This window comes from Mytilus trossulus, chromosome 5 (genome assembly GCF_036588685.1).
Source record: "Mytilus trossulus isolate FHL-02 chromosome 5, PNRI_Mtr1.1.1.hap1, whole genome shotgun sequence".
In the NCBI taxonomy this organism is placed as follows: Eukaryota; Metazoa; Mollusca; class Bivalvia; order Mytilida; family Mytilidae; genus Mytilus; species Mytilus trossulus.
This window is the reverse complement of record NC_086377.1, coordinates 21,893,844-21,921,708: the sequence shown is the minus strand read 5'-3', so window position 1 is coordinate 21,921,708 and position 27,865 is coordinate 21,893,844. Positions and strand designations below refer to the sequence as shown.

At 32.4% G+C, this 27,865-nt stretch overlaps 2 protein-coding genes across 2 annotated transcripts; both read right to left on the bottom strand.

Moving 5' to 3' along the window:
• Nucleotides 1–247: 247 nt before the first annotated feature.
• Nucleotides 248–8,089, bottom strand: LOC134719513 (uncharacterized). Its single transcript, XM_063582507.1, has 3 exons — nucleotides 7,395–8,089; nucleotides 7,108–7,215; nucleotides 248–838 (listed from the first exon to the last, which is right to left on the bottom strand). Exons 1-3 carry the CDS (start codon nucleotides 7,523–7,525, stop codon nucleotides 769–771), a joined length of 309 nt encoding a protein of 102 aa, XP_063438577.1. The 5' UTR covers nucleotides 7,526–8,089; the 3' UTR covers nucleotides 248–768.
• An 8,227-nt stretch (nucleotides 8,090–16,316) lies between these two features.
• Nucleotides 16,317–17,565, bottom strand: LOC134717743 (uncharacterized). Its single transcript, XM_063580236.1, has one exon. It carries the CDS (start codon nucleotides 17,037–17,039, stop codon nucleotides 16,317–16,319), a length of 723 nt encoding a protein of 240 aa, XP_063436306.1. The 5' UTR covers nucleotides 17,040–17,565.
• Between the last annotated feature and the right edge of the window lie 10,300 nt (nucleotides 17,566–27,865).

Below are 27,865 nucleotides of genomic sequence, written 5' to 3'. Positions count from 1 at the left end.
CTAACTTTATCTTCTTCAAATTATCAATCTGGGAGGAAATTTCCCCCAGCTCATGGGACTTATATTTTTGAAGTGTTCATCACACTTTTTCCTGAAAAGAAATAAAATACATATAGAAAGAAAGATAACTCTAAATTTATTTTTACATCATTGATGATAGTAAAGCACTTTTGATGTTTAGTTTTTTTTTGTCTATTCTTTTATATTCTACAACATACAACGTTGAAAGATAAAACGTGATTATCAGTCAAAACCAGAGGTTTTATTTTATTCTGTATTGTATCATAAACATTTTAATTTCCATACTTTCTCTTATCCAAATAATAGCGATCATTTATCGTATTTTAATATAACATTTTGATCTTTTAGTATTCATTCAGGAAAAGAACTTACATCTTTTTCTTATTCTCTTTCTCTTCTTCTCCATCTTCCTCTTCTTCTTCCCTCCCTCTTTTCTTGTTTTTACCATCTTTTCGAACAACTCTACAACAGATATTAATCTGAGACACCTTGTTATTTTTTTTACTTAGGATCAATTGTAAACGTTTTTTTTATGTCTTAATACTCTTCTATTTCCTATTCCATCCCATAAAAAGAACAGTAACACCAATACATTACTAAATTCGCCAGTGTACTAGTATTCATTAGGAAAGTTCATGCTACGTACACACTAATTATCTAAGCGTTATAGGAATTTTACACCTAGGGATTATAATCATTTTAACAAGCCGAATCAACAATATAAACAAAAATCATGTAAATCAAAACTTACAGGGCTGAAGAAGAAGAAGAAGATTCACCATCAAACATCCGGTGTTCATAGAACCCTTTCCCAGTACTGTAAAAATTAAAAAAAAAGTTTTGAATATCTACGATTGGAAAACATACATGTTGAAACATAAGATTAAATGTATGCAAATCCTTTTTTGTTTTTTATTTACGATAATAAATACAAATTTATCATCCGAAAAACGAAAAAAAAAAGAAACGAAAGAAGAAGTAATGTGTTGCATGCTGAAAAGAAACATTTTCATTCAGACGAGAATAAACTTGAGATGTTTACCCCCCAAAAAAAACCTCCAATAGTAAGTAAAATGATGTTCATATTGACATATAAAATGAATTATTGAGAGTTATGTGCCCTTGAGTATGAAGGTGTGAAAATCTTGGGAGACTTAAAAGAGAGATAAAATATATTTTCCAGTGTATTATGTTGAGATGTTTTCTGATTCTATATCAGAATAGACATTATGTGTGAAGCTGTTATTGTTTATTCGAATTTTTAGTGACCAAATAGTGACTTTTGTAAAGATTTTCGAAAGTGATTGAATCGGAGTTCACAACACACAAAATGGCTGACCAGGTAACGAAAGACAAACAACAACAACAACAATCAAACTTAGATAGTTATTTTAAAAATACACCAAAACATAGTGGTAAAAGGTTACAACCATCCAGTAGTCCCGACAACTTATCTCCATCTATGCAACAAGTTGAAAAGGTAGCAAGAACAGCCAACCTTGATTCATCTCTCAGTGGCTCTATCGTTTCTGAACATGACAGTTCTGAACAGATAATATCATCCATTGAAAATGAAACTGTATTCAAGCTATCTGATGTTGTTTGTGCTACGCTAAAAAATCAAGAGTTTTTGGACTCCATCATTCCTCTCATCACTCAAAAGGTAATTGAAATGGTCAAACCTAAAATTGCACTGATCGTTGACGAATGTATTCAGCCTCATTTACTTACTATCAAACACAATAAAGAAGCACTTATTTTGAAAGATGTTGAACTTAACAATCAAAAAGAGCAAATAAATTATTTAAACCGCAAATTAGACAAGATCGAAGCCAGAGTCGAGGAACAAGAACAGTATTCGCGAAGAACCAGTTTACGATTCCATAATGTTCCTGCACCAACTGACGACAAAGGCGATATTATCAAGCCTATAGACACAGATTCCCTTATCCTTGGTATTTGCTATAAGCAATTGAAATTGAAGTTAGACACGAGAGATATTGGCAGATCCCATCCCATAGGTGAGATTAAAGACGGGAAAATTTCCATCATTGTACGGTTCCTGTCGTATCGTCAAAGGCAGTTGGTTTTCAGCAATAAACGCAAATTGAAAGGAAACACAAACAAAACTTTCATTGCTGAAAACCTTACAAAACACAGATACAATCTTCTGCACAGACTTAACACATTGCGTGAGAAAGGTAAAATCAATTCGTTTTGGACACATGACGGGTCCATATTGATTAAACAATCTGAGAATTCTCGTCCGAAAGTGGTAATTTCTAGGCAGGACATATATAAGCTTGGTGGGGAAGTCCTTGAAGGTGATGACCAGAAAGAGGATTAGACATTCCGTTTACATCATAGTCTTATGTCCGTTGACTTGTATTTGTATAAATAACACAATTCTTAAATTGTTTTATCAATTTAATTGTATACACTAGTCTTGTATAGATAATTATACTCCATTTTTCTGTATTGCTGTACTGGATATTTCTTTTCTCGCTACACGTGTTAAGCATCACGTGCCTGTGTTTGTTTATTTATATTTCATTTATTTGCAATTTAAAACATGTGACATGAAATTATAACTCAACTCTATTACACTTGAGTGATTTAAAATAACTTAGATACACGTGAACTTGTTACGCTCCTGTAACTTTAATAATGATCGTTCTTCAAACGTTTTTATAGCTTACCTGTATTGATTAAATGAAAAGATAGATTAATCTATTACCTTATATTTACACTTCACAAAAGAGCTTCCGTTTTTAAAAACTTCACATTTTGTTTTCTGATTTATTTGATTATTGTTTCCTCCCCCTCAAATGACATCGAAACTAAATTCATCTTAACTAAATTGATCTCTCTGATTTCATTACAACTGCATCGAACATTCCTATGATGTTCCAATTTTGCCTTTTGTACATAAATTTTTGTTTTCCCTTATTTTTTATTTGCCTGAATTTCATGAATGATCATTCGATTTATATGTGTTTATATCTTGCATCATGTTTTACAAAGCAGTCCTATTTTCTAATTGTCATTTACATGTATTCTCTTGTATTTGACAATGGGTAATGACATCGTAGCATATAGAATGACAATAGGACTGTTTTATCACAAGATAAGTCTGGGTTGTTTGAGAAAAACATTTGTATCTTTCTCAGTGTATGAATTTCTTGCCGTTTTATTTACGAATATTTCAAGACTCAAACTATGTATTTTTAATTTATACAGATCTTCTGCTAATATGATTTCATTGTATATACTGTTATTATGGTTGTTGCTAATATGTGGTGACATCGAACCGAACCCGGGTCCTGAGCGCACACCAGAAATATCTGAGAAAACATTGTCAATTTTCCATGGTAATATAAGAAGCCTTAGAAATAAACTGAATTATATTGTCGATATTATTGAAGATTACGATGTCGTATTCTTGACAGAAACCCATTTAGACTCAAATATTACAGATTCTGATTTATATATATCTGGTTTTGAAATACCAGTTCGAAAAGATAGAAATTCTCATGGGGTGGCATTATTATGTATTATAAAAGTTATGTTCGCATAACTCGTCGACATGATTTGGAGAATTGCCAACTTGAGAGTATGTGGTTTGAGTTAAAAACTAAATTGCGATCAATATTGATAAACATCAATTATAGGTCGGAACGGCAATCTTCAGTTTATTTCTGGCATTATTTTGATCAAATGTTGAAAAATGCCCTTGATGAAAATAATAACATAATTTGCTTAGGTGACCTGAATAAAAACTTTATGTCAGATCTACCGTCAAATATAAGAGATATTTTTTTCGTCAGTGGCCTTGTTAACATTATTGACAAAGCTACTCATTTTGACACACGAACTGGTAGCACGTCTTTACTTGATCCTATTTTAGTCACTGATTCGATACCGGTTTTAGATAAAGACACAATACCTTTTGATAGAGGTATTAGTGATCATGATGGAACATACGTCACAATTAATTGTGGTTTTAGTAAAAGACGAACTTATAATAGATCGATATGGGATTATAAAAAAGGTGATTATGACCTTATGAAACAAAAAGTAGTTGAAACAAATTGGGAATATTTGATTTCTGATGCAAGTGATGTTCATGTTGCTGCGACTAATTTCACGAACTCATTTCTTAATATAGCCTCCGAGTGCAACTATAAGATGTGACGATAAAGTTTGGTATGATTCGGATTTGCGGCGTGAAACGAGAAAACGCGACAGGCTTCGTAATATTTTTATTCGCTCAAATAGTACATCCGCAGAAAAGAAATTTAAACAACAAAGAAACAAAGTAAATAATTTGAAAAAGCAAGCAAAAAAATATTTTTTTACCAGTATTAATGAAAATTTAGATGAACTAAAAGTTACAAACTGTAAACAATACTGGAAAACGGTTAACATGTTAATTAAAAGTGATACACCGTCTCATGATTTACCACCCATGACGGACCCTGATCACAACTTTAAACTTGCGTATGAGGGAAGCGAAAAGTCCGACATTTTAAATAAATATTTTTGTTCAATTTCTAATTTAGATGGCGCTAGTAAAGATTTGCCGGAATTTGACGACCGATGTCTTGAATTTATTTCACAAATTGTAGTTAGTGAACAAGATGTACTTGATATTCTTTCAACGCTCGATGTTAATAAAGCTGTTGGGCCAGATATCGTTAGCAACAGAATGTTACTTGCCGTTAGAAATGAAATTTCCAAACCATTATGTCTACTTTTTAACAAATCTTTAAATGATAAAGTATTTCCGGACCAATGGAAGATTGCACATGTTATTCCCTTATTCAAAAGTGGTGACAAGTCATTACCGTCTAACTACAGGCCAGTCTCCTTATTGTCATGTGTGAGTAAAGTCTTAGAAAAGATTGTTTTTAAAAATATTTTTAACCATTTACATGGAAATAAATTATTATACAAGTATCAATCCGGATTTATTCCAGGATACTCAACTTCGCATCAGTTGATAGAATTGTATAACAAAATTTTGAGTGCACTAAATGAAAAGCTTTTAACAAGCATTACATTTGCTGATATAAGCAAAGCATTTGATACTGTTTGGATTAAGGCTTTATTACATAAACTTGAAAAATATGGTATAAAAGGAGACTTGCTATGTTGGTTGAAAAGTTACTTGTCTAGACGATCTCAGAGAGTTGTCATAAAAGATTCATTATCAAACATTGGAAAACTTAACGCTGGTGTGCCTCAGGGGTCAGTATTAGGACCCTTGTTGTTTTTAATATACATAAATGATATAGCTGATGGTATGTCTGGATTCGGAAGGCTTTTTGCAGATGATACTTCAATAGGTCATACTGCACCTGATGAATCCACTTTGAAAAATTCAATCAGTAGAGATCTTGATTATTTAAGTAAGTGGTCAGAAAAATGGCTAGTGAAGTTTAATCCTAATAAAACTGATATTATGATATTCAGTTTGAAAAATATTTACAGTGATATTACTTTTGATTTTGGTGGTGCTACATTGAAACCAGTTAGTGCGCATAAACACCTAGGTGTCATATTTAGTAATGATTGTAAATGGAATAAGCATGTTGATAAACTGATTGAGAAAACTACGAAGCAGCTTAATGTTTTACGCAAACTAAAATATCGACTAAAAAGGGAATATTTGGAAAAAATTTATATGATTTTTATTCGTCCGATACTTGAGTATTCATCAGAAGTTTGGGATAATTGTGGGAACACAAATTCTGATCGGATAGAAAATATTCAAATCGAGGCTGCTCGCATAGTTACTGGATTACCAAGTTATGCTAGCCGAAACGCTATTTACAGGGAGACGGGATGGGAAAAATTAATCGTAAGGCGGGAGGTAAAAAAGTTAGCCATGTTTTATAAAATTATTAACAATCAGGCTCCAGATTATTTACATGACTTGGTTCCAGAATTTGTGTCTGATATTAGTAATTACAATTTACGAAACAGACACAATATCACTATTCCAGTGAATCGTTTGTCGGTTTATCAACATTCTTATTTCCCAGCATCCATAACATTGTGGAACACTTTAGATATTATTATTAGACAGAGTCCTACATTTTCATCATTTAAAAGCAAATTACACATGTTGTACTATAAGAATAAAAAACCTCCGAGTCATTTTTGCTCTGGAGACCGCTTACTATCTGTATTACATGCAAGGTTGCGAAACCATTGTAGCACTCTTCAATCTGATTTGTTTAATGCAAACTTAGTACAAGATGCCAATTGTTTATGTGGCTTCATCAATGAAGATGCTAAACATTATTTATTATATTGTAACAATTTTTCATCAGAAAGACTATTAATGATGAATGAAATCAATGTTTTTGCTATCAATATTACAATTGAGTTATTGCTCTCTGGTGATGAGTCTTTGAGTTCTGAAGAAAATGATAGTGTTTTTCTATCTGTACAAAAGTATATAAAAAGTACCAAGCGTTTTTCTCAACTTTGACAACCTTATTCTGTAACAGATCTACTAGAACATGATCAATGTATGTATGCTCTTTTGGGAACGATAATCGAATGATCTTTATGATTGACTTTTGTATTCTGAAACGTTTCAATGGATTTAAGTAAAACACAAAATTGATACTTACAATTACGTGTAGATTTATTCCGTTTTTCTGTTAATCCGTAACTATAAACTATGAGTGTGTAATTTACATTTAAACAAATTCACACACACACATGACTAAAGTAACTTGTCATGTACACTTACATATTTAATTAACAGTTCGGTGTGTTTGCATTTATTTCTTCTGAAAATAGGCGCATTCGATTGGTTATATTAAGTGTTAAATATCCATTGATTCGATTCTAAAAATAAATATGTAATTTATTTTTTATATCTTCATGCTAAAATAATAATTGGTTAAAGTCAGATTTATGTAATGTTCATTCATGTGTATATTTATGTATATATTGGAGAAGACGTTACTAAGTTGGAAAACTTGTGTCTTATCCATTTGTCTCTTTTTGGAACAATAAAATATGTTTAAACTAAACATATAAAATTAAAAGAAAAGAAAAGAAACTTACGAAACTTTGGGGTGAAAAGTTGTCCCAAAATGAATTGGGCTACTTTCCACCCCTCTCTCCTCCTCACCAAATCCTGGCATTTCTTCTAGGAATCTATTCATTTGTGAACTGTAAGGAATAAAAAGATAAATCATTCATCACTTATTGAAATATATTTTATGATATTGAAAAGACAAATTGTTTCAATCGTTCAAAATTTTAAATTAATTATTAATGAAACTTTAGGTTGAGTAAAACGAATGTGTGCAAAATAATTTCAACAAAGGAAAATTCAGGTAGATACTTACTTGCTCCACTTTGAAATGGAATCTTCCTCAAAGGTATTAGAATTTCCTGCCATTTTTCTTCTATCTGAAAAAGACAGATTCATACCGGTCAGATTCATCAGAACTACGAACAGCGAGACATTCGTACACATCGAAACACGAATGGTTCATTCACAGATATTAGACAGAGTAAGAAAATTGTAACAAATAATATTTTATAAGAAAATCGAAAAAGTCGTAACAAGATCAATAAAAACAATCTGTTTTTGGTTGTTGTTATTTATTTCACATCTGAAGGTAATTAATTTAAATTAAAACTATCCTGTCAGCACTAAATTAAATTATTGCAGTAAAAAAAAGAAATTCTTAAGATTGTAAATAAATATCGTCATCATGTAAAGAACTTGCTTTTCTCTGAACAGGGAGTTTTTTATTTAATTTGAAATACTGTAATTTTTCAGCTGTATTTATAGTCAATCCAATTTTTTTTTAGATATGCACTCATTATATCACCCGGCTGTCATTCATGTCCTTTGTCATTAAACATATATGACAGATTAAGAACATCAACCTAAATTAAATTTAATTTATGGGTCATGCATTTTTTTTTCAATCTATCTTTTGGCTCATAAAAAGGTCGTGACAATCTATCTTAAACAGATGCATTAAAACATGCTTAATTAGGGCGTTTTAATTATAGTCCGTGACCTGGGTCATCATTCAAGGTAAAAAAAAATTCAGTGCAAAAAAAAGTAGTCGGAAAAAGTTTGAATGTTTTTTTCTCTATAATCAAATCCTTTTTTTTTTTATTTTATTTTAAAAATCATATCATATATATAAAAAATACTTATTAAATATATATTGCTAAAATTAAATATATATTGCTAAAAAAAACAACATATCTCGTGGTTTTTCGTTATCACCCGTGGCTCGCGTAAACTGGCCCCACCTAGTATTTTACAGAAACCACAGAAAATGGCGCGCCTCACTATTTTTGTCTCCATCATTTTTGTACTTATATCTCTCAACACCACTAGACAGGACGAGGATTGTCCTAGAGGATCAATCCACTGTGTAAGAAGTTCAAGAACTGTTCTTAGATGTGGAAAGGGGGTTCAATGTGTTAGAATAAGAAAACCAATCACACATGTAACCTGTGGGTCAACCTTTACAAGGTTGATAGTGGACCCTGGTCATGACATTACAACATCAGGATGCCAGATCAGAAGTAAGACTTATTATGAATCTTTATCTTTATTCAAATATGTATTGTATCTTATTTTTTTATCAATTTTAACCCCCCCCCCCCTTTTTTTGTTTTACACCCTGTCACCTTCTTGTCCATATAATCATACTGTACCCCTACCTGTTGAAAAGAATATTTATGTTTCAAGGTTTTATTCGAAATCGATTTTTAATTTCTAATAGATGGCTTAGGATACTGTACAGTATATTTTGTGATTATTTTTTTCCAAATTCGAAATTGGGAATAAAAAGTTTCTCTTAATTACAAATTATAAGCATTTTGTCAAAATATACAAGCGATGATAGAAAACTGTCCGATGTGTGTAAAAGTTTTCAAAATTTTAAACAAAATTCGAAAGATTGATGACATGTTACATTAACACCTCATGAAACCTTGAGATGATCCCCATTCCGCTTCAATAAACTTCGGAAAAGCTCGAAGGTGCAATCAAGGATCATTCAACTTATTTTATTCAAGATTGTTTTCTTAAAACTATTTTTTTTTAATTTTTAATGGAAAACCGTTAAGTAAACTAAATAATTAAAGAAGTAATATTTACCAATGAACTTGATTACATATGTTTTGAAACGTTACCGCGGATTACATTTTAAACATCCGGTTGTTCTAGTGTATCATGAGTACATGAAAACATGTATTAATGTCTCCCTATTATTTATTTTGTAACAGTGATTAATGATGAAAAAGATGAGAAGGAGGAAAGAGAAGTAAAATGGTATCCTGTGGTGCACGAGGACACCCACGATAAGCACCACAATGAGCACCTACCCACCACTGCAAACTGTAAGGAGTCAATTCTTGGTATGTTATTAATGTAAAAAGAATTTTAAAAAAAACATCAACAGACAATAAGAAAAAAGACGTGGCATGGTTGCTTATCAGACAATTTTCTCTACAATAGACCAAATGAAACAGAAATTAAGAACTGTAGGTCAGCATATATACCTTTCTTCAATGAGTAAAACCCATACCACATATTTATAACAGGTCATGGAATAACAATGTAAAACAATTCAAATGAGAAAACTAAAGATCTAATTTAATGTTCATCTACTCTCATTTCACTAGTATAACTAGTCATATATATATATATATAGTGATCAGGAAAATACTATTTTTTTGCACTGTTTGAACATGTAGAGACAACACTTAAATGGAGAGATAAATTAGATTTTTGGAAAAGTTTCCTTAAGGGATTATATATATATATATGGTTTGTGAAAACATAGGTACTTTACATTTAAAAAGTATTTGTAGTATGAATGTCTATGAGACAACTCTCCATTCAAAGTAGCACAAGATAAGTTAAAATCATCCTTCATGCAATGCATATTCTTGGTTTATAAGAAATGCACAAGCTTTAAAAGTGTTAAACAAAGGGTGGGGAGAAGAATTATATTTTATGCAAAACATTAGTATAGAAAGTTCATTTAAAAAAAAATGAAAATTTTTATTTAAAGTTGTGTGTTTAATTTTTTAAACACTAAACTCTCTGTAGTCACTAGTGTATAATCATAAGCATTTTTTTCTTCAGAAAAACTCATCATTGCAGTGGTGGGTGTGGTGCTCACTATCATATCAGTTATGATAGTGAGGGGTGAGGAGAAGGAGGAACAGACAAAGACTAGGTAGAAGAAGGACCTTTCTCCGAACCCCCCAAGGCATGGCACCAGAAAGACCTCCCGGTTATCAATGGGGCTCCATGCCCAATGTGGGGCATCTTTAAATTTTATTGTAAATTTAGAATATAAATTATATCTGTGGTTCTTATAACAAGCACCTTGTTAAGTGTAAAAATATTAAGTCAAAGTATGTCAATGACATGTTTAGTTTGAAATTGCCTGTTGACAATTTGAAGAAAAATTATTCCTATACATTTGTAATTTAAGAAAAAATATTTTTTTATTTTCTTGTATCCTTTCATTGTATAATTATATGTAATTATTTATCACATTCATACATAGTGGTAAAATTGCAGACAAAAAGATCAGGGAAAAAGTGAGATTATCCTTTTAAGAATTATTTATCCTAGTGCAGTAATATCCTAATATTTATAATGCTATTCAAATGTTAATGAGATAGATAATTAAATGTCCAATATCTTTTTTTATTTAAAAAAAAAACCTGTTATGATAACCACAGATATAATTTATATATTGTAGAAGTTTTTGTATAATGTATGTATACATGTATTTTATGCACTTATATTAATTTATTTAAGTTACATTTATTTAGATAGGATGTAGTATGAATTTTAGTAAGAGAAACATTTTCAACAGAGTTACTGTCTATAACATTGAGTAAATAAAAAAAAAATACACACAACACCCTAAAATCTTTATTATGTACACTTGGTGTAAACCACTTTTTTCCAATTGACTTTATTTAAGAATACCTTTGTTTTACAGTTACTGTAGTAATTATTTGAAATCTTATCATATAAATGTAACCTTGAATAAATGTTTTTGTGTGTAACTATGTTTTTCTTTATTTTATTTTTTGTGAATCTTGTTTTATTTCTTTGATGTACATTTTAATGACAAGTATAGTTTTTTTTTTGAATATTATTGTTGATGCATAGTTGAATGTTGTATGGTATAGCGACAAGTTCTCACAGTTATCAATTGTGAATGGTTAAGATAAAGATAAAAAAAAAACACATTTCAATTTTTTTTTTATGTTTTTCATTTCCCGTTTAGCACAATTCAAACCATCTTTTACATTTTCTTCCATAGTTAACTAGATTTTTGTAGATACATTTGTGTGGGTTTTTTTTCATTGGTTTTATTTATGAATAATTTGATTTTGGATGTAACGCATCTTCTGATAGGCTGACGTTATTTTGTGATGAGCCCATAGACATAATTTAGTCATGTGGTCGTGACGTCTTTAACGTTTATTCATGGTTGTCTACGGTTTAAAATGGAATTTAGAATTAAATTGTAAGAAATGACTGTAATATTTTTTCTGTCTATTTGATATAACATAAAAAATGTGGTGCACACTGCTAAATAACCCGCTAAGCACGTTATTCAGTGTGCACCACATTTTTTATGTTATTTCTTCATAGACAGAAAAAATATTACAGTCATTCCTTAAAATAATACAGTACCTAGTGTACATTTGAATGATAAGTGTAATTTTTTTCATTGCTTTTTCAAATCCCATTCAATAATTTAAACAGGTTTTTTTCTGTTTTTTGTGGAACTTGTATATTTTAATTTTTCCCCATAGTTCACCAGATTTTTGTAGATACATTTGTTTTATTTATGAATGAATCAGTACCTGGTGTACTTTGAATAATAAGTTTTTTTTCTATAAATATTATTGTCGATGCACTATCGAATGTGTTGTTGTTGTATATTAACATGTTCTATCGGTTAAAAATAGTGAATGATAAGATAAAAGAAACACATTTCAAAATGTTTTTTTCATATATTTTTCTATTTTAAAATAGGTTTAAAAATGGATCATTTCTACACAAATTACCAATATTATAACATTAAAGTACACTACAGTATAAAGTATTTAGACATATGGAAATGTCTTTATTTACAAGCATGATATCTCTTTTTTATGAATATGTGAATATACTTGGGTTTTTTTTCTGTCATAAACAACTGTATTTTGTCTTTCTTTCTCTTTATGTAATAAATGAATTTTGATATACAAAATGTGATTCTTAGTTGTTTTTTTCCCCTCTCTTATCCCACTTGTTTTTCAAAGTAAATGACACCGCAGGCAGATTGTATACGAATAATTTATCATACTAAGGTGTTTACAGGATATCTGATCTGTAGATATACAATACACAGTACCAATGTAAATATACTCATTAGAATAGAATAGACTATTTATTGCTGTTCTTCATCTTTGGTGAAAATCTTGGTATCATACTCAAAATAGTTACATAATAATGACTGAAGTTGTTCTCTATTTACACTTATACATAACACAGAAACACATTAACAAATACCAAAGAGTATTTGTGAATCCAGAAATGAAAGTTGCTAGGTAAGACTTTATTCCAAACTATGACTATAGAAAAATAAAAAGCTTGTGGGTTTATTTAAATCAAGAATATAGACTGGAGGATAATGATTCAATTTCAGATGTCCACCCTTGATTGATATCCTTTACCCTGTTTCAGATGGACGACAACACAGTGTTGGAGGATATCATCAATTGTTTTACTTCAATTGATCAATTATTGACGTTTGCCAACGCATATGGATTAATTGACGATACATACGTCATCTCTAGATTAGAGCATTTAAGAAGGGAAGCAAACTCCTTTCATCTTACATGTTCGATATGTCACAAGGCGTTTAGAACACACGTAAACTACGAATTGCACAAACTTGAACATGACATAATAGAAGAATTCAATTTGAGTTTATTTGATGATGCACATTCAAGCGTTAACTATATGGATACTACACCAGAGAAGTTAAATTTCTCGAAAACGAGACGTAGAACTTTAAATGAAAAAATCATCAATAACGAATCGTCTACAAACAAAAAAATGCGTTTATCATCCCAGGCAGAAGCAGGTCCTTCATTTCAGTATGGAGCTGGTATTGACAATGAACCTGCGTACACATTTAGTCAAATAAAGGAGCGTACATACGCTAAAACTGAAGCCATTGACAAGACTTTTCAGGCTAAATTTACCAGTCAATTACATAATAAGAAATTGTCTGAAATCACAGATGTTCTTCACGGTTTGTTCGATGATATTCTGAATAAGGTCCGTCAAGATTCAGACGATAATAGTCTCGCTCGTGTGATAATTGAGCACAACGGATTGACAGATCCGATAGTAGTCTCTCTACGTGAACTGAATAAAATGGACTCCTCAGTGGTGATGGATGAAATAATCAAAGTGTTACAAAGTAACGAAGAACTACCTGTTGATGACAGTTGTACGATTACAGTTGGTCGTATAGATATACCGTCTGGGAGTGGACGACTCCGCATCACGAAATTAAGTGGGGAACACAACAGTTTAATGAGAAAACGTTATATTGTGAACATACCTAGCACGACGTTGTGTATGCCCATGGCAATAGCCGTGTGTTTTCTGAAATCATGCGAGATAGTTTCCCCCACAAACTGGCGTCTTCTAACTAAGGGAGACTCTAGTTCCATGCCAGATAAAGTTTTAAAACACAAATGTTACCCTCATTGGTATTATAAACACGTAGTAGAAAAGGGAAGAAAAGAATGTACCGTATTTGCCAGACGTCTTTGTGAATTGGTTGGAGTGAGTACAGAAAAAATGTGTAATATCAAAGAGATACAGCTTTTCGAAAGACTTTTAAACCTGGAAATACTGGTTATATCATCTAAACTTGGGAACAAATTTATTCGCATTGGAGAAAACGAACCGATACAGAAAAAGGTGTTCCTGTAGCTGGTTGAGCAAGACGAGTTCCAACATTTTACAGCTATTGTAAGTCTTACAGGATTCTTTACCTGTAATTATTTCTGTAGCACATGTTTAAAACCGTATAATGATAAAGATCAACATTCGTGTGAAACAACATGTACTGTCTGTTGCAGCTCGTACTGTATACATACATCTAGTACAATGTCATGCCGTACATGTAACAGGTTTTGTAGATCACAAGAATGCTTTCTCAAACATGCCGAAAAAAACCAGACACGGAAGGGCGGATCGTTACCCTCAGAATGCGGGAAAAGATATCAGTGTAAAATATGTAAAAAACTGCTGGACTGGGACGATCGTCCTCCAACCGTTCATCAGTGTGGGGAATGGAAATGTCCATGCTGTAAAGAATATTACACGGGGGAACATCTGTGTTATCAGAGAAAAATTGTCAATGAACTGAACGATAACATAATGATTTTCTTTGACACTGAGACGAAACAAGATTCATTATTACAGTGTAAAAACGGTTACAATCCTACAGACACAACGTGCGAAAAATGTACAAATCAAGATAAGAAATGTGGAAAATGTAAACTCTGTCAGACATGTAATAAATCTTGGTGTGGTTCTAGAGAACATACAGTCAACTTCATATGTATGCAAACGGCCTGCAATCACTGTAAAGAGAAACCAATACTACAGACAACAAAATGTTTTTATTGCGGTGTACGTTGTTCACTTTGCTCTCAACGTGAAAAGAATGCTTTCAAAGGTGGCCCTTGTGTCAACACTTGTGGTTTTCGAATGAGATTATTCAAAGACAGTAAAGCTACAGATGAATTCTGCAGAACAGTATTTTCAGATCAATATAAAAACAGCATTCTCCTGAGTCACAACGGGAGTGGTTACGATAACTATTTTCTTCTTGAATGGTTACTTACCAACTCCATACGTCCAGAAATCATATTTAGTGGAAGTAAAATTATGTACATGTTAGTACGACGAGGGTTGAGCATTAAGGTACTAGACTCTTTAAACTTTCTGCCAATGAAACTTTCTAAAATTCCGAAAGCCTTTGGACTGAAGGAGTTGAAAAAAGGGTATTTTCCCCATTTTTTTAACACAGAGGGCAATCAAGCTTATGTTGGTCCTTACCCCCATGCCAGGCATTATGGAGCTGATTACATGAACAAATCAGACAGAGAAAACTTTTTAATTTGGTACGAGACACGCAAAAATAAAGTGTTTAACTTCGCTCAAGAAATGGAGGAGTATTGTGTCAGTGATACGTCGATTTTGAGAGAAGGCCTTATCAACTTCTGAAATCTCATGTTACAAGTCACTGGAACAGAAATGGAGACCACTGATTCGGAAACCGGCGAACCAAAGATAACTTATCCAGGTGGTGTAGATCCACTGGATTACGTTACAATAGCCAGCGTATGCATGGGGATATACAAATCAAAATTTTTAACTGAGGATTTTGACATACAAGTAACAACACTCACCTCAGATCACGTTGAATGGAAGCGTATGCACCCCACATAAAATGGTTTCAATGTACGGCATGATGATGCCTGGCTCTCGTCCGAAGCATATCTATCCGGACACCCTCACCATCGATTCGGCAGAAGAAAATTCGTTCGAAGCCCCCTTGCACATGTTCCTTCTGAGGGATATACCAAACGATACAATCACAGCAAAATATCAATTGCCTGGTTAGAATGGATTATGGACCAGAACAAGATTCATATTCAGCATGCTTTGAATGAGGGAGAATTCAAGATACAGGGGACGAATTATCACAGCGATGGTTACTGTCAGAAAACCAATACAGTGTACGAATTTTTAGGGTAAGTTTTTTTTTATGTTTTACGTCATATAACTACTGAAATTCAAAGCTCCGCTACTGCTTCCGCCGCCGCCACGTGCGTTATCAATTACGCGTAGTTCATAATATGTCATATGTTACGCGTAATTATAACGTGTTCACAGTTACGCGTAGTTATGATATGTTCTCAGTAACGCGAATAATAACGCATTCTCATAGTTACATGTCGTTCGGAACTAGTTTTAATTATGTGTATGGATGTGAATAATCCATATTACCGTATATACCATTACAATGAAGAAGAAAAAAACATGTCTATTTGCGTTATTGGTGTCTCTGTCATACTGCACGTACAAAAGCGCCAATACTTGGAAACTATCTTGCAGAACTTACCTCCGAAATATCACCCGAGGAAGGTCACATTGTAGAATTTGTATGCGGAGGGCCAAAAAACTATGCATATCGAACTTTAACATCAGAAACTTGCAAAGTGAAAGGATTTACTCTGAATTTTGTGAATTCTAACATAGTGAATTTCGATGCCATTAAAAGCATGATTGCTCGTGATAGGAGTGCGTGTAAAATACTAACTAACCCAAGCAAAATCATCCGTCTTGCAACGGCACCTTTACCAAGATGAAAGGTCATTTCAGGATTTCCGTCAACATCATCGATCATCTTCCCTATTGCATTATCGATGTCATTAACATACATCTCTAAAAGCACCCATTGTGATAAATTCAGAGCTACTCCTTTCTTTGTTGGAATATAAGTATTTGCTGATTTTTTCTCGTTTTTACGAATGTGGATCATCAATTTATCACACCATTCGTTAGCAACGATAAATATGTCACCCCCTATAGATTGCATGCATCGATTCTTGCTCCCTCCATCAGCATCAGTCACTGAACATTTTAAAAGATTAACCAGGTTTGATTTCCCCTCCATAGCGAGTGCAGTGCAAAAACAATCGAATGCTTCTGAACCTCTTCTCTGAAGGATGGATATTAATTGTCTCGTTTTGGAATAGGAATTTGTTTGTTGTAAAATATCTTCCTTCAATTCATCAGTTAGTATCCCGCTTTGGTACAGATGATCTATTACGACATCCACTGGTGTTTCTCTCACCAATCTCACGTAATTACGTTGAAGAGAATCTTTATGTTCTTCCTGCATGTTTTCAGATGTTTTGTTTAACTAAAACTGATATCTTGACAAACGGTTTACGCTGCTTTTATACGGTTTTTTATAAGTAGGAATGCCATGATGAAAGTACTAAAAGTCTTTGTATGTGGGGGTATAGTTTTTGGGTTTTTTTGTAGGCGTAATCAAACTGAATATTTTGGCTCTATGACCTGGAGTTAAAATAGGTGCAATTATTATCTCAATTGTGCGAATATGCCTTTGAAAACGATGATGATCAATCCCAACCTGTATCCAATGGCCCTTTCTTGCCTGTTGGTATGCATAGGACCAAACTATCATGTGATGTATTTTCTTTATTTTATCTCCTGGTACAAATTGAATCTACAAAAAAAAAATCAAAATATGCCATTAACAATTCAATTGCGAAGTGTGCCCCAGATGTATGACTGATAGAAAGTTGATAAAATTTACTTACACTCTCCCTTTCTTTTGAAAGTACGTTTGACATTGCAGGTAAACAGTTTTTTATTTTCTTCTTCAAAAGAAAGATTTTAATTCAAGTCCCAATGTTTTAAACACGGAACACCTCTGTTTTACATCTTTATAACTCTTATATTTATAAACACCGTAAACCGTAATCATCTCATATTCTATGACCCCAAAGAGACTCACAAATGTTTAATGATTGCAAAAGGTGTAGTGTCAAGATGATTTATCACATGTCGTGTCATGATTTAGGAGTGGTAGTTAAGAAGTTAAAATACATGTCACGTGTTTAAAGTTTTAATGTGTGCTTTTGCATAATTTAAGCCTATTGAGGAATTGTGTGTGCAGGTGTTGCGGTTTTATTATATGCTAGCTTATATTTAAGCATTCCATATTTTATGACCCCATGTAACCATCTCATTTTGTATATACCCAAGACTGTGGATGTTCACTCCAAGTAAGCTCCTATGTTTTATGACCCCACAGTTGTGGGTGTTCAGTAACTATCCTATATTTTATGACCCCAAGTAAGTTTCCAGGTTTTATGACCCCACAGTTGTGGGTGTTCAGTTACTACCCCTTATTTTATGACCCCAAGTAAGTTTCCAGGTTTTATGACCCCACAGCTGTGGGGGTTCAGTAATCATATACTACTGCCTTTGATGAATTGGGAGAGTTGTGCTCTCTCATGAGTATTCTAACTCAAGTAAAAGAAGGGTTTAAGGTACATTTATGATTCAAATAACAAAGTAAAAATCTGCACGTCTATTTTTTTTCTATTTCATTAATAGCATTAATTAATCGTAGTCAAATATAACTGAAAACAGGAGGAAGATTAACAACACGGCGAGAAACGGGAGACAGGTCCACTACAGCCAACTCAACAACATAATCACAGAACTATTGATGCGCCCCCATCAAAGAGATATAGAACAGAAGATTTTGATCCAATGGAATATTTTTCCGAATTGAAGTAGTTAACTGGTGCTAAGCAATGTAACTGCTATAGAAGAATTCTATAACTGTAATCTGTCGTAGTTTAGTTTAGTTTCCAAAGTTTAGTCATTCAATAAATTTTGATAAAATGTTGTGTTATGGTGTAAAATTTATGGTCAAGTTTCATGTTTTCAGTTTTTATGCAGTTTTCAGTTCATATGCATAACTGTTAAATGATTTTTTTCCAAAAACGTTTGTCATCAAAGTTACACAGACCTGACTTCCGAACATTAGTTACTCATTAACAAGATGTGTTGGTCACTCCGAATCAAATTCATTTCATTACTGGTAATTTTATTGTCAAATAGACATTGGCTGTATTGTACATGACGTAACTGTTTGTCAATGGCGCATATTGAAATTCCCTTTGGTGTGTGTTTTTCTTTTTGAATTGTTTCATCTTCTGCTACTACATCAAATATTAAACTGTAAATATTTGGACGCAGGGCTACAAACTCTTTTAATGGGAGACTTGAAAAATATCAACAATCAAATGTATACGGAAGCAGAGTAAGATATATGACTATTTAAAGACAGAGCAAAGCATCATAATGTACAAAAAATCACCTCTTATTTATCTACCCCAGACAAAGTGCATTTCGCCTAAATAAGACTAATTATTGATGCTCAAAGAAAATAACTGAATGTCCAATTCAAGTAGAGAGTGAGGGAATATTAAGGATAAACTTATACATACCTCCTCCTATTTCGTCTTTTATTTTCCCTAGAACTCGTTTGTTGATTGTGTTGTACAAAGGTGAACTTTCTTCATAATTTGAGGTGTCAAAATATTGTTGAAATTCTCCCATGTCATCATAGAAATTTTCTGTGAAAATTTCCTTTCATACACTAAGTTGTCAGTATCGGTAAAAAATAAGTTCAAGTTTTCTTTGTATCTTGGTATCATCACTTTGAAATGAAATTCGTGTATTACAATTTAAGACAGCTCTAAAATGGCAGCTCCTACATGTACGGGTGTATTCAATACAAGGTTAACTTTTTTTTAGTTCCATAGCAGCTAATTCCTCGCTTAAAATTTGAAATCTCTTGAATGATGGCCCTTTGATTAAAAGATAACATTCATTTTCTTTGTTCTTGACGTCACACAGGTAATGGGGGGGGGGGGGGGGGTCATTTCAAGTCGCTGTCTAGTGTATTACAAAGAGATCAATATACAAATATATTTAAATTATATATAAAAGGAAATATAAATATGGCCAAAAACAAGTACACCATTAAGGGTGCGCTCGACTTTAGTGACTCAGCACGAGGTGTTTTGGATTTTACAGGTTGCTTAGAACTTTTTGTAAAAAAATAAACACAAGCATATCATAGAAAATCAAATGAGTAATTTAAATTTCAAATTTTATAACAAAAATCTCTATTAAAGGCTGTGGATTTTCTATATTGAATGGTCATTAAGCCGGGTTAATGTTACATGAACTCTGTCCACAGAGCCTTTGGCGCCCCTTAGAATGACATACGGGACAACGACCTATAATGTGATTTGGTATGGTCGATGAAAATGTAATTTTCAAATTAATTGTATTTCATATGTTTTACCATGAATGTGTATTTCTACGAATGTAGTATATGGAATGACTGATTTAAAAAATGATTTTAAGAAATGTAGGAAATATGAATTTACATGATCTTTCAGATTATCATACATTTTGCAATGACCAGGTATTAACAAAAACGTGGCCCTCTTCCACGGCCCTTCGATTAAATGATAACATACTTTTCCTTTGTTGTTGACGTCACACAGGTATTGGAAAAATTTCATTTCAAAGGAGCTGTCTAGTATATAACAAAGACATCAATATACAAATATATTTATATTATAAAAAGAAATAATTGTAATCGAATTAAGGCAGGTACAAAATTAACATACTTGCAATTTCACTTCTATAATGATATTTCAATTATGTTACCAATGTCAACATCAAGAGGTTTAACATGTACCGTAACCATGCAAGTTTTGTGTAAATCATACATTTTCTTTGTTCTTGACGTCACATAGGTAAATGAAATGCTTTTGACATTTCATGTCCCTGTCAAATTATAACAAAGAAAGAACACACTTGTAAATTTAGTAACGACCAGTATATATACATACATAAAACACTCGGAAAAGTTCTGTACTTTTTAAAAGAACCTAACGTTATGTTCGGCTAACATTCATCAAGCCATAAAGGCAAACATTAACATGATTTAACTTGTACCGTAAACATGTAAGTTTTTTTTTCCAAATGTACCATTTACAGGTAAAAAAAAACTTTGACGTTAACAGTATATCATCGATAATAAAGATACATCCAACTACTAAAATGAGTGTTGACATTGATAATAGTCTAAGTAACGTTCAAAGGACTTGGGCGCAGAGAGTTAAACCATATACATGTAGATAGATCATTTATTCAATAAAACATTCAATGCGTCTGGAGCTGACAGATCATGTAGCCACATACATTAGGTGAAGAGCTACAAGTAAAAAAAAACTAACTCGTAACTAACATATAAACAACTAACAACTGTAGTTATAAAATACCGAACTCTATTATTGAAAACACTAAGGTCAATGAAAAACTGGAATTTACAAAAAACAGGGGGAAATGTACTAAACTGACTTTACTTAAGAGTTGTACTAAAATTGCTGTCTTCATATGATCACTCATCCATTAAGTGATCGCTATTATGTAACACACATTTCTATGGACCTGTATGCCATGAATGTATATTATCATTTTTAAATGAAAAATGATATTTTATGACATAAATTCAATATTTAAAGATAGTTGCGTTGACCATATTGACCTTTCCTATCAGAACCGTTTTATAAAACTTAAGTTTTAATGAAGAGTCTTTCACATGTAACATTAATTAACAATAAAATTTATTTGATCCTTATTAATATGTACTTTGTATGAGGTGGGTTTTTTTTGTAAATTTTTTTAATTATTTAATGTATTTATCATTGTAGATATGTTGTGAGTGGTCACGTCCGTGTTGTATTGTCGCATCAGATTTCGAATGACTGTCCATATATTATACTGTCGTCTAAAGTCACACCATCACAAAGGGCCAGAGACAAGCCACATGAGCCTTGGGTTTATTTAAAGAAGAAGACAGGAACTGTCTATTGTGCCCACTGTACCTGCATGGCAGGGTAGGTGTCAATGTATTGCATACTTAATGTATAAAAAGTTTCTGAAGAAAAAATAGTCGTAAAGAATATTGCCATAATATGTGTCAGAATTTAATGCCAAACTTTTTTATAATTTCCAGCACGTCAAACACAGTGAAACTTTTTTTGGAACAATTCATTTTAAGAGAATAAATGTTTGTCTTGTAAGTGTTGTCAATGTTCATTTAGAAAAGAAGATGTGGCACTGGTATGATTGCCAATGAGACAACTCTCCACCAGAGATTAAATGATGTCTTTTTTAAATGATGATTATATTGTGCTATTTCATGCTTCTTGTCATCAATAAATAACTTGATTAATTTGTAGTCTTTTGTCATTGTTGTTAATACTTTGTTTTCCATTGTAGTTTGGGTGAAGTATGCAGCCATGTTGGAGCACTTTTTTTAAGGTCGAAATGGGTGTAAAAATTGGTATGACAAAGACATCATCTACCAGTTGGTTTTTTTTTGGGCATTTCATATTACCTCAAATTGAAAAGTAGTCTCTAAACTTATACTCTGAACCACAATTAGGAAATGCTAAAACATTCATAAAAAATGATGTAAGATTACACGGTTTCAACTTTGTATGCTAGAAACAGGTTTCGTCTTAAAATGGACCTGCAGGAATGCTTTAATTAAAAAAATATACAGCGTTGAATTGAAGACCTCAGCATTCATACTTTGAAGGTTCTGCATTACTTGTAGTTTTAAAGTACATGTTACCAACTGAATTTGAAATAGGTGGAATATAATATCATGAAAAATATAATTTGTTCAATTGCTCTGTTGTTTTTTTACATTTATTCATTGAATTTGTTCTATTAAGATTGTGGGATATTTCCATTCAGTAATAAAAAAAAATGCTAATAAGTTTTATTTTTGTAGGTCACTCCAGCAACCGTGACAGAAATTTACGATCAAATTAAAGGCAGACGCAAGAAAGAGGTCCCTAATGTTCATGCTCATGGCTCATCACCTTTAACCTGCAACTTCTTTATGCCATAGCACCAAAATCAGTCTTTTTTACCTCCGTTACTATACCAGGCATAGAAATGCTACCTCCAGTAGAAAAAACGCTACTCACAGAAAAATTTCCAAAACTGATAAAAATAGCCTTCATCAGCCTGATACTGCTCCAAATTCAGAATATATTAATGACACTTATCAAAAGTACACTGTCACAGATTCTCAGGCCTATCACCTTGAAGAAGCAACACGCAATCAAGCAGTGAGCCCTTATATGAACACAGAAAAGGTCGCGTGACTGCATCAAAAGCGCATGAGAGAACAAACAGCACCAGATAACCTAGTGAGACGAGTGTGTGGCTACAACAGCTATGTCTTATCAAGAAAAGATGCAGTCCGTTGGGGTATTGAACATGAAGATGAAGCCCGTGTAGCCTATATCAGTCACCAGAAAACCACACATGTAAACTTTGAATGTAAACTTGCAGGATTCTTTGTTAACTCCAAGCATCCATTTGTTGGAGCAAGTCCAGACGGAATAACTACTTGCGATTGCTGTGGTAAAGGTACCCTTGAAGTCAAGTGCCCGTTTAAGCATAAGGACAAACCTATCGACAAAGTTCCTGCCAAAGACTCTAACTTTGGACAATATGCTGAGACTGAAACAGAACCACCGTTACTACACCCAAGTACAACTTCAAATGTACCTTACAGAAAGCAGTTATTGTGACTTTGTTGTGTATACAAAATGTGATCCACCGAGTATGGTTATTGTTAGGTTAAACTTAGACTTATACTTCTGTAAAACTCTCCTTAGTAAATGTGAATCGTTTGTCAAAGACCATGTTATACATGAACTAATTACTCAGAAGTTAAACAGTATGCCAGTTACACAAGAGCCAACATCAACCACTGAAACTGTTAACCCAAATGACCAGCCGTCTACATGGTGCCTTTGCGCAGAACCAGAATATGGGCGAATGATTAAATGCGACAACCGAGAATGCCCTTACCAATGGTTTCATTATAAATGTGTCAACGTTAGGAGAAAGCCCAGGGGTAAATGGTACTGCATCAGTTGTGAACAATAATCAAAAGACTTTGAAATAGCAGATGTGAAAATGACATTCAATCATTCATGAATTCATAAAATAAACATTAGTTGTAACAATATATATCATTTATTTTTCATGAGAAAAACAAAAGTACTAATATACATGATATAATTAACCTTACATGCTTATGCTTTATATTGTGACAAATGAGCACTATCTAACAACTAATGTTTGTTATACATGTATATATATATATAACATTGTAAAATGGTAAATAAGAAAATGATAAAAAAAAACAGTTACATCAGACATTTGAAAAGCTATGATTGAGGTTTATTAAAGCACAAGTTATGTTACAACTACATGTACATGTATTACTTTCTGTGATAAATCTTGGTAAGAGCTACTATTTCAGTAAAGGCTATTGTTTAAGATAAAAGGATAAACGCTACTATTATAGATTAAGTTATGCATGTTATATATAACACAAATTTACAACCTGAAAACAGGATCTTGTGACACTTTACTTTGTCCTGAACATGATGAACTAATTTGAGTCGCAACATTACAACTCAATTTTTTTTTACAGGTTTCCTATTGCACATGTACATATATGTATATACATTATCATATATTTCATTTAATTTGATTCAATGATTATTCTTCTATAAAATAGATGTTATGATGACTATGATATGATTTGTACCAAAATAAATGAACATACACTATGCAATATCTTCAAATTTCTTTTTGAATACATGTTTATACTAATTAAGATACAAGAGCTGGCTGTAAATTACATATACACGAACAAATCGTCACGATACTGTCAGAATGCGGTACAAGATGGAGGTTCATGTTGGTACTCCGAATGTTGAAGTTTTTCACTCTTTCTATGGCACGTTCAACATGTATACGTACATGGGCAATCTGTCTTGTGAGTTCAATTTCTTTTGCACTAAGTTGAGATTTGCCACCAGTAAATGCTGGGATTATCAAAGTAGCTCCGTGACTAGCTAATTCTTCTGAAATCAAAAATCCACGGTCAGCTAAAACTTGGTCACTATGTTCTAATTTGTCTAGATACCCACTGCGTTGAGTAATGACTTTGTCTGATGTCCTTCCACCGAATGCTCTTGAAACATATGATATGGCACCAGTTGGGGTTATGGAAACGAGAAACTTAATTGTGTTGTGGTGCTTGTAGTTGATTTGTTTGCGCAAATAATTTAGAGGAACGAAACCCTTGTTAAAAACACATAACAATACGTTTGTTTTCCTTTTTTGTCATAACTCCGTAAGATTTATCGATCACCTTACTAATGAAATGGACCCGTCCAAACGTGATAGATGCCAAGTCCAGATGAAGAGATATTTACAATTTGGAATTTTCTAGTTTCATAGATTAAAAAAAGTACATCCTTTTTGGATATCATATTCAAAACTGGGTATGAATGACAAATGATGAAACCATTATCCTGGTCTTTCCAATGGACGAGTCTACTACGTTTGTTGACCCTCGACGGTCCACCGTGTTTGCAAATTTATTTCACATGTTTTCGAAAGATTGAAGATCATTTTCACAATGTTTCCGGAAAATTGGATAAATATCAAAGCAACTTAGAGCTGTTTGTTCTTGTTCGTATAATGACGATTTGATGTCATGTTTGTCTGTGATGGCCCCTCTTTTCGGGATTGCATGAGAATTATAGTTATCTCGTACCGCATGAGGATGACACATATCAACTGAGCAATAATGTTTGGGACTTAGTTTTTAAGAAATGATGACAAAGTAACATTATGAAAATATTTTTAGTCAGCTGAAATATATATTTATTTTTTACATGTTTGTCTTTTTCTTTCCCGTTTTTCAACATTTGCGTCTGGAAAGTTGTAATGTTTTAACTGAAGTGTTAAATTTAAATTAATTATGAAAATTAAATCAATAAAGGAAATTATTGCCCAGTCACAAACACTACTAGGGGATAATCCATAATAATTTCTCTTGGAGTTATATGTTTCAGCACATGTATATTTGACCCCAACTTTAGCCTGGTAAATGTGTTGTCTCCTTGTGAAATATAAAACATATTAAAAATGACTTTCTGCTAAAGTCTGTAATTGATATAAAGTTAAAACCTTCTTAATTCTCACTAGACAACACTCCTGTCATGTTTAATTCTTAAATATATGTGGATGAAAAAAAAGTCCCCAAAACATAAACATGACAGCAATTGCTTTTACAGCCTTTCAGGCTTTGATTCTTTAACTGAACATATTTCTGATGTCCGCGCACAAAGCATTGTTTGAAACGGAACTAACATAAACAAATCCAGTAGATTCCCAATCCTTATTAGTGTCTAAAATTATATATGTCATAAAAGAGGGACGAAAGATACCAAAGGGACAGTCAAACTCGTAAATCTAAAACAAACTGACAACGCCATGGCTAAAAATTAAAAAGACAAACAGAAAAACAATAGTACACATGACACAACATAGAAAAACTAAAGAATAAACAACACGAACCCCATGTTGTTTCATAACTATATACATTATTAACGGCATTTATGCAAAATCACGCTCAATAGTTGAGTCTTGAGTCTGAGAACAATAAACATGCTCCAAAGTTTTATGACTAGGCCTGATGTCCTGACATATGAGGTAAAAGCAAAAGTCAAAATCTAGAACATCAAATTTACAAAATACATGGAAAAAAAAACATTTTGAATGACAGAGGCAGTACAAACCTGATCTTGAACTTGATTTTCAGTCTTTCTTTTTCTTTTTGGCATTATCATCTATATAAATATAAAGACAAAGTTTTACATGACATTAACATTACCTGTTCACAATGAGACTTTTCATTGTGGGAAAATTCTGAATTTAGATAAATTTTATTAGATTTTTTATGAAGTGCACAGGGAAACAATGCATTAACAGACTTTTTAACTTCATAACTCTCTAACTTTACTGTTTCTTTTCTGAATTCAAATAATTCAAGTCGGTCATGTACTGAAGTACTGAAACATGATATTTTACATTGTAAAATGAATGTGCACCAGAATTGCAAAATAAGTAAATCATTAAACTTCCTAATCCTAATCGTGGTAAAATTGTCTCTGTTGATTGAACACAAAGTATGACCTGACGGGACTATAATAGAAATACAAAATAGGGTTTTTCTTCGTATTTTAATTTAATTTACATTTCTTTCAAATGACAATGACATGGGTCAAAAATATATTAGAATAATTATCGTATGCTGAATGATCACATTTTTATCTGTCAAAGAAAGGGAAACATTTGTGTTCAAATTTTGACACCATGTTTTTAAGCACACAGGAGTAATCAAGATCGATTAAATGAACATAAGTAAATAATCTGACTAATCAGATATGTTGTCATGAAGGGCAATAAACCAATAAACAGCCAGGTGGTGTTGGGAGAGAATCTTTGGATGAAATAATCTGCGGTATGCAGTATGACTCAGAAAAATAGAGAAATCAGAAAAAAATTATGTTGAATTGATCTGTTTAAATGATACTGTATACTATAGCTAACTATTGTGAGACTGTCCACTTGAACTCCCGAATTTAAACAAATATGTATAAATGGGTCTTATGGGTTGCCTACTTAAAATCACTGCATGATCTACATAATATAGATTCTGAAGTACTAGTTCTTCAAAAACAATCATCATTTTCATTAATAATTCAAATTATAAAAAGCCAAAGAGGTAAATTAAGTAAAGACCAATATAATTTTCACCCTTTACCTATAATCTGTCCTGCAATTTATGCCAAAATCCTAATACTCTTTCTGAGCTACAAAATATGCATGTTGCATGATATTCATGGTATGAAAAAAAACCGAAACAATGAACCGTGTCCATATAAGCATGTTGGTATCGTATTCCATTAGCACTGCAGAAGTTAATTGTTTTGAAATCGTCAGAGTCAAATATCATAACTAAAAATCCAGCAGGAATGTCTTGAATACTAGTTAATGTGCTCATTTTATTTCTTTTAAATAAAACAAAAAAAACAAATGCTTCTACAAATTCTTTTGGTATTTTCCCTCCTCAGTCATGCAGAACTAAATTGTTTTAAAGCAGTTATTGCAGAGTCTGAAATCTTGCAGAAAAAATGTGCTGCTTTAAAT

Bases quoted from the DNA above. Each gene is read 5' to 3' on its own strand.
- LOC134719513 (XM_063582507.1), bottom strand. From the start codon at position 7,525: ATGTGTACGAATGTCTCGCTGTTCGTAGTTCTGATGAATCTGACCGGT. The intron at 7,216-7,394 runs GTAAGTATCTAC...TATTCCTTACAG, and splicing joins TCCATTTCAAAGTGGAGCAA to TTCACAAATGAATAGATTCC. The intron at 839-7,107 runs GTAAGTTTCTTT...TAATTTTTACAG, and splicing joins ACTTTTCACCCCAAAGTTTC to TACTGGGAAAGGGTTCTATG.
- LOC134717743 (XM_063580236.1), bottom strand. From the start codon at position 17,039: ATGCAGGAAGAACATAAAGATTCTCTTCAACGTAATTACGTGAGATTG.